The sequence below is a fragment of the Anolis sagrei genome, chromosome 6, assembly GCF_037176765.1.
Source record: "Anolis sagrei isolate rAnoSag1 chromosome 6, rAnoSag1.mat, whole genome shotgun sequence".
Taxonomy (NCBI): Eukaryota; Metazoa; Chordata; class Lepidosauria; order Squamata; family Dactyloidae; genus Anolis; species Anolis sagrei.
In genome coordinates, this window is record NC_090026.1 from 75,303,933 (window position 1) to 75,312,298 (window position 8,366).

Sequence of the window (8,366 nt, forward strand, 5' to 3'; positions counted from 1 at the left end):
TTCTCAACTCACTCCTAACACACACACACGCAAACAAACTCCAATTGCACACACAAGATGGAGGACAAAGTACAAGGTCTGGCCCAAGGCAAGGCCATGAGGGAATCAGAGCACACACACCCTCACCCACACAACACCAGACAGTGAGAGGCTACCACTGTTTTTTATATTTTGCCTTTGCTGCCTCCTATTATATATTAAAGGGTTCTATTGCTGCCACCAATTTATTATTTTAATAGGACACCTCCTTCACTGGAATGTTTAAAAAGCCACACGAAGACTTCCGTGAAAATGAAACAGGAAAATGCTGTTTATTTTGAACAGTCAATATACGTAATGGTTTGAAATAACTTGTCAGGCTTTATTTCTTACAGAGGATGGTACTTGTATCTTGAGTTTCTTAAAACTAAGTCCTACACACAGCAATCCAAACAGGATCTTCAAAACCTTTTGACTCTCCCTTCCTCCCACAGCACTCTAATTCCTATAGAGGCCTATTAACTATTATCCTCAAAGAGGTATATTGTAAACCACAAACAGTTCCTAAACTCTTCCTTCCCCCTTCAAACTCCTGACTGTCTTCTTCCCCACCAAACTCCGCCCATCCCAGTTAGTTTTTTGAGCTGTATGGCCATGCTCCAGAAGCATTTTCTTTTGAACTTTCGCTTGCATCTATGGCAGGCATCCTCAATTTTTTGCTTTTGTCTGAGACTGAGAGTATGTGACCTACCCCAGATCAGCCAGTGGATTTACATGGCCAGGTGGGGATTTGAACCCTGGTTTTCAAATGTAGTCCAGTGTTCAAACTTTTACACCATGTTGCTCCCTAAAGTATAAATCCCCAAACTCCATGGGGTGGAATGATGGCAGTTAAAGTAGAATCCTAGTGCTATAACTGTATAAAGCGTGAAAGTGACTAATTGGACAGTAGGTTCTGAGATCAATTGGCAATGAAAAGGTTAAATATGCTACCTAAATAAATACCTGTCTCTTATTATGTGTGTGTGGTGGATGGTTTAGGTAGAGGCAGTGAGCTGGCAAAAGATGCTTGACTTTCTAGAAAGAGTGCAACAGCCACGGAGACTTTTGTATTGTTCTGGTTCCAGAAAGAAAATTATAAATAAAATTATAAATTAAAAATGAAATTATATTATTATTATTATTATTATTATTATTATTATTATATTTCTCCTTTTCAGATGAAACTGAGGGGCATATTGATTATGAAGATAATTTCCCTGATGACCGATCTATGCCAACGGAAGATCATGAGCATAATGTTAAAGAGACAGAAGAAAAGGAACAGGAGCCAGAAAAAGCCATGGATGGTATTACCAGGACTTACGTTGCTGATGGTGACAACCACATTGGTATCACATTTATGTTGAATGAGCAGGACACCAAGATGATATATGAAAGTGAAGACTTCCCTGCTGGACCTGTTATTGTGAATAATGATACAAAAGCAGCAAAACGGATAGAATCCAATGTAGATGAGTCCTGGCTAGATGGCTACCCTGTTACTCAAGAAGCCATAGAAGAAGAGGAAGATGACGAAGGGGATAAAATGGATGGGTCTATGGGGAGAGAGGATGACTTTGCCACTGATCAAAGGAGTTATGATGGAATGAGGAGAACAGGGGGCAGCAACGTGGGCAAGGATTTGGTACCGACTGAGCCAGCCTTGCCATTGACATATAGTGATGGGATTGAAAGAATATTAGTAACGCTACTGCCAACAAGTGGCCCAGAGACTGGAATTGTAAGTTCTGAGGATGTCCTCCTTTATGCCACAGGATTAGTCACTCAGGAGCTCGCACCCATAAGTACAGTCACTACCTTGAACCTGGAGATGGTGGACACTTCAGCAATGCTCCATGTCACTCAACACGTACCATTACCAGAAGAGAAATATGAAACTGTGACCTTCCCAATACAAACAATTACTACTGTGTCTTCTCAAAACACGTTTACCACTATTGCAAGAGAAGCTCTTACCTATGGACGAGATGGAAAGTCCGTGACCACTTTTGAACCATGTGCTGGGGCTGATTGTTCCACCCCAAATAAAGGCCCCATAGTAGCTATTGGTGTGACTGTTGTGTGTTTGCTTTTTCTTGCTACAATCCTGGCCGTCTGGTGCTTCAAGAAACGGCAACAGAAGACCTCTGTCTATAAACTGAATGGGAAAGATCATGCTGGGCACCAGCCGCAACAGATTGAAATGCAGAAAGTCTAATCTAGAGAACTATATTCAAATGTAAAAGAAGAGGGGAAAGAGATGCTGAATGAAAAAGGGATACTGTAATGCACATGTTCTCAGAAACCAAGAAGTAAATAGCTGTTCGCGGATCAGCAGGATTTATAGCTGTCTGAAATCACAAAGATTTGATATCAGTATTAATTACCTAGCGGAATAGTAGACTTTTTAAACACCCACTTGCTTGAAGACATCAAGATGGGATAGCTTTCTGAAACAGGTTTTCAATTATAGACATCATGGCTAGAGAACTATGTGTATCGTGGGTATCATGGATGCAGCCTGTAAAGCGTGGGAAACCATATCGATCCAAGATGCAAATAATTTTGCTGAAGTTTCTTTTGTCCTTTTTGAACCAGGATCAAGTTGTAGAGACATTAGTTAGTTGTGTTTAACAGAACTTCCAAACTGCATGCTACCATGCTTACTGCCCCTTCAGTGACTTTGTACTGGAGATGCCCCACCCTTTAATGGATACTATTATGGGAGGTGTTCATCATGAGCTCTATGAGAAATTTGGCCTTCAAACTTTTAAAAAAGTTTTTTTTATATTTGTATGAGAGCATGTACCTAGAGAGGATCTTCTATGAATGGCCTTGAACAGATGGTATACCATTAAGTTTCATTATTTTAAAAAAAATAAACCAACCATTTCCAACGTCCCTCCCAGTCCTTTGGAATTCTATTGAATATATTCCTGATGGTTATTTATCAAGTCTATTTTCTGATACAATTTTCTAATTGGTTTGGGATCCAGTTGTACTCAGAAATCACTGAAACCAAGAGTATTCATCATAACTAACTTAAGTCCAATAGGTCTACTCTACATATGTCTACATGTGGATCCAACTTTTGTAATGGAATTTAATATCTAGAAAAGTTGATTTGGAAAGTCATGACCTTTTACAGATCATAACGTTTTGGAAGACCAGAATCTCCATAACCTTTTAGAGAAAAATGACACTCACAACCATTTGAAAATCCTAACTCTTTATAAAAGTATGATTTTCCAGAGAAGAGCCAAAAAACTCGTTTGAATAAAGTCTTTTCTTCAGTGGTATATAACCACATGTACTTATGCAAGACAATTTGTTTTTCAGTTGTTAGACTGGTAGGTAACCTGATCTGTTAGGAACAGAGATTATGCCAATGCACAAATATAGTTCTTCAGAAACGTTATTTTCAGTGCCGAAAAACATCTACTCTCCCATAAAACATCTTTTTTCTATAGCATACTCTCAAGAGGCAAAAATAAAGTAGACTTCGTTAAAAGTAACATATTTGGTTTACTCACAACCTTCATGTATTCAGCGTACAGAGCGTACATTCTGCTGGCCAGAGCGTACATTCTGCTGGCCATACAGCGTACATTCTGCTGGCCAGAGGATTCTGAGAGTTGTAGTTCCAAAGGTAACTTTCATGAGCGCTACATAACTACATTCCAGGGAATTTAAAGAAGTGGGTATAAAATTGTAGTGTTAGGTTACATATAATTGACTATTAACTGGCAAAAAGTTCTTGCAGAATTTTGGTTATAGTCTAATGAAGTAAATTCTGAGGAGCATCCAATGGCATTCACAAAAGAAATAAGAAAAATATCTAAAGATACTGTAAATATGGTTGTTTATTACTAGGAAAGCCTGGTGCATTTAGGTCTTCTTCAAGAGCAGTGGTTCCCAACCTGTGGTCCATGGACCACCAGTGGTCTCCAAGAACCAAAATATGGTCTGCGGCTTTACCGTAATGGTGAGGCTGTTGCAACGAGAGCAACTGGTCTCGCGAAACCCTTTTATAATGCTGAGGCAACAGGGATGTCGGGAGGGGGGACGCTGACTACCCACGAAAGGTGCAACCCTTCTCCTTCCTCCCCCAAGCGGAGCTGTTTCATGTAGTGCCTGGAAGCAGGGGTGCCATGGTGTCTTCATTTTTAGGCCCTTTCCTGTGGTCTTTTGAGGTGCTGATTCAGAAAATTGCATTGGATAGATGACATCAGTTCTAGATTATTTTCTGTGGTTTTCTGTGGGCGAGCAGACTAATGGATGGCATATGTTCTGTATCAGAAACTAGAGCTGTTGTGATCTATCCAATGCAATTTTCTGAATCAGCACCCCACATAAACAAACTGAATCTAAAGTTGATCAAAAACTGATTTGTAACCCTTTTAGTACTAATGATGGAGAGTGGTCCCTGGTCAAAAAAAGGTTGGGAACCACTGTTCAAGAGTATATTTAGAACCCAACTTCAAAACTTTCTGACCAAAGAACTCTTGTACTATTTACTTGGAAATCTATCCAGGTTCAGGGTGCAATGAAAGAACAACAAATCCCTAGCTGACTAGTATGTTATTATATTTATTTTTTTTACTCACAAGATTGGAGAGAAAAAGTGGGGTTTTCTGTCCCATGTGTCAGACTAACTCTGCTGTCTTTAATGAATGTTGTAGGAAGGAAGGGTCATTTTTCTGCAATTTCTCAGGGCAGTAAAATATTTTGGGTTGCTCTTGATCACTACATATTTCACAACATATCTGGTTTCACTTTATAAATCTTGTTGCAATGATATAGCTGTGTTTCAGCTTTCGGTTTTCCATTGGCACTTTGTTTTTGGCAGCAAATCTTTCACCATTTGTGAATAACTGTACTGCGATCCTTAAGGCACTGCTGAATGTCATGATCATCAGTATGTACATTCCTCTCATAGGAATACAAAAAAGTGTCTACAATTAAGGGTAAATTAAATACTGTCAAAACATGTACATTTTAAATATAAATAATAATTTCATTGTTTTGTTAAGAGTGAAAAGTTAACAGATATGAATGCAACATTAACCATTTGATGATGTTGACAAAGGTTTACTCAAAAAGTACAGGTAAGTAAATGTTGTAGTAGAGTCACATTGTGGAAGAACGTGAGCAAATTAACATTTAAACATAAATATATCCTAATCTAACAAACAGATTTATATTTAAACACTAGAAAGTATACATTTGGGCTGTGTAAAAGGACTCCAAACAGGGAAAAGGCTATAAAGGGAATATAAAATGAAGAGGAAGGGAATAAATAACTTGCTTTAATATTTTGACTTCAGGCACTAAAAACAGTTGAGAGACAGAATGCTGATTTGCTGGAATGTGAGCCGTGATTTACAAAACTCTTTAGGTGATTTCTCCTTTTAGCCTGTTTAAAAAAGTGTAGCATAAATTCCCCACACTAGGTCATTCAGCCCAGAAGCAACCAGAAAAATGAAGTTGCTGTTTAAAGGATGGCAGACAACCAAGAGTTCAGACAGTTGCTATGAAGGATTAGTTGTGGGTTTTTCTCAGTGCCCTGCTACAAACTGCATCACAGCTCCATGTTCAAACATTATTAAACGAGAATGTTTTCTCTGGCACCAACTCATTCTCCCTACGGCTTATGTACCGAGTTTAAAAAAAAAAACACCATGAAGTAACTACACTTTGCAGTGTACAGTCAGACTTAAAACATAATTTCATGATAATAGAACTTTTACTCTTCAGACTGAATTGCAGCCACAAAAAATGTCATGGATTCACTACTGCATTTTCATTCCTTTTTACAACAACAGACACAGAATTGTGGGATGATTGATCGCAGTTCTTTATTTAGGTTCCTGGACATCACCCCCAGTTTTTGATGGAGTAATTGGACACACAATCCTTAAACTGACACAAGCTAAATATGTAACTCTAGGCTGACACTGGGTTTTAAGTTCCCAACAGTTTTGCGGACCAGCATTACATATTTTAAACTTTTATTTTCAAAAATGTAATTTGTGGCAGGGCACTGAGAAAACCACAAGGTCATCTCCAATTATGCTATGTAGATATTAGATCGAATTCAAGGTTTAATTGTTTGTTTGTTTGTTTGTTTGTTTGTTTATTTGCAGCATTTTTACCCCACCCTTCTCAACCCCCGGGGGGGGGGGGCTCAGAGCGTCTAACAAAGGCAGCAATTCGATGCCACAAATCAATAACACAGTATAAAACCATAAATACACAGAGTTAAAACAATCACAATTAATTATAATCAAATTATCATAACAGTCATTAAATTAAAAAAACAATACTCAGTCCACAAACCCAATGATAGAACAGTAAAACTGTATCCTCATATATATATCGTCTTGCCAATCCATTTCCAGTCAAAGTGCTGCTTTATGTTTATTGTCTGAAAGCCTGGTCCCAAAACCAAGACTTTAATTTCTTCCTGAACACCAGGAGGGATGGGGTCGATCATATTTCATAGTTCCACAGGTGGGGGGCTACAGCCGAGAAGGCCCTGTCTCTTGTCCCCATGCGATGTCGGCAGGAGTGAGAGCAGGGCCTCCCCAGATGATCTTAAGTTACGAGGTGGGACGTAGAGGCAGATGCGTTCGGACAAGTAAGCTGGGCCAGAACCGTATAAAGGTTTGATTAAGGTGAGAACTGCTTTGTGATCTATCTATCTATCTATCCATCCATCTATCTATCTATCTATCTATCTATCTATCTATCTATCTATCTATCTATCTATCTGCAATCACTCATTACTAAGTATGATTGTCTTTCAAGGGTAGAGTCTTGTCAATGGGCCTGTAAGTGACTAGCGATCTATTCTGGATCTGCATGGTCTTTCACAGTGAGGATATTTCCAGATGGAAGGCGGTCATAACAAGGGTTTGATTACCATATTTTTTTCTTGGGATATTTCTCTTCCCCCCCCCCCCCCTTCCATTTGTGCCTCTTCAAAATTCACAGCACCATTGGTTACAGCTGACCTCCAGTTACAATGTTCAATATGTCAGGGCTTTCCAGTTCTCGGTGTTTATTCCACACTTCTTAAGGTTAGCTTTCAGCCCATCTTCAAATCTCTTTTGCTGTCAACAAAAAGTGTTCTCAGTTTTTGAGGTGAGAATAAAGTAACTGCTTTGAGTGACAGTGATCGGGCATTCAGACAATGTGGGCAGTCCAGCAAAGTTGATGGTGAAAGATGATCACTTCAAATGTTGATGGTCTTTGCTTCTTCCATTACTCTGATGGTGATCTGTCTGTCTTCCCAAGAGATCTGCAGGATTTTTCAAAGGCAACATTGAAGGAATTATTCCAGAAGTTGAGAGTGATATTTGTAGATGGTCCATGTTTCACAGGTGTATAACAGAGTTGGAAGGAAAATAGCTATTCAAACAAGCATCTTGGTATCTCTACAAATGTTCTGATCCTCAAACACTCTATGCTTTATTTTTTAAAAATGCTCCACTCGCAGAACTCAAACTGTGATTTTGGTGTCAATGTTGACTTGTGTGGAGAGGTGGCTGCCTAGATAGTGGAAATTGTCAATATTTTCTAGTGTTACATCACTAAGCTTTATTGCAGAGGGATTGGTTGGTGCCTGTTGATATAATAATTTGATCTTCTGATGTTAAGTGAGATGCCAAGCTTTTCATATTCTTCTGCAAATGTCGCTTATAAGTCTTCCTCTAAATGAGCACAAACTATATTATCATCAGCATATTGGAGTTCTATAACATTTTTTGGTTTTCTATTGTGTCTACTGTAATTTTATATTGTGTATTTACATGTTTTATTTTATTATGATGTTTTTGTTTACTGTTAGCGTTTTCGGTTGTGTTTTGGTTTTATTTTATTGTAATTTGTTGTTCGGGCTTGGGCTCATGTAAGCTGCTCCGAGTCCCCACTGGGGAGATGGTGGCGGGGTATAAATAAAATTATTATTATTATTATTATTATTATTATTATTATTATTATTATTATTATCTGCTAAGGTTAAAGAGCTTGCCATTGTCCAATATGTTTTCCACATCGGTGGGGCGCCTTCCACACAGCTGAATAAAATCCCACATTATCTGCTTTGAACTGGAATATATGGCAGTGTGGACTCAAATAACCCAGTTCAAAGCAGATATTGTTGGATTTTATTCCTTGATACTCTGGGTTATATGGCTGTGTGGAAGGGCCGTGGGAAGCTTCTGGTCAACGAAGTATAGAATCATAGCTATGAAGATGGAAAATAAGTTTGGGGCAATAATCTATCCCTGTTTGACACCTGATTCCATCATAAATGGAGCACTTTGAGAGCAGTTGCTGTC

General features: G+C 38.6%; 1 protein-coding gene across 1 annotated transcript in view; it reads left to right on the forward strand.

Moving 5' to 3' along the window:
• The window catches only part of SUSD5 (sushi domain containing 5), a 38,043-nt gene extending 34,806 nt beyond the window's left edge, over positions 1-3,237 (forward strand). Inside the window, exon 5 of the mRNA XM_060781746.2 lies at positions 1,200-3,237. Within this exon, the coding sequence (XP_060637729.2) occupies positions 1,200-2,239 (1,040 nt within the window). The 3' untranslated portion in view covers positions 2,240-3,237. The remainder of the gene's footprint in view (positions 1-1,199) is intronic.
• The last annotated feature ends 5,129 nt before the right edge of the window (positions 3,238-8,366 follow it).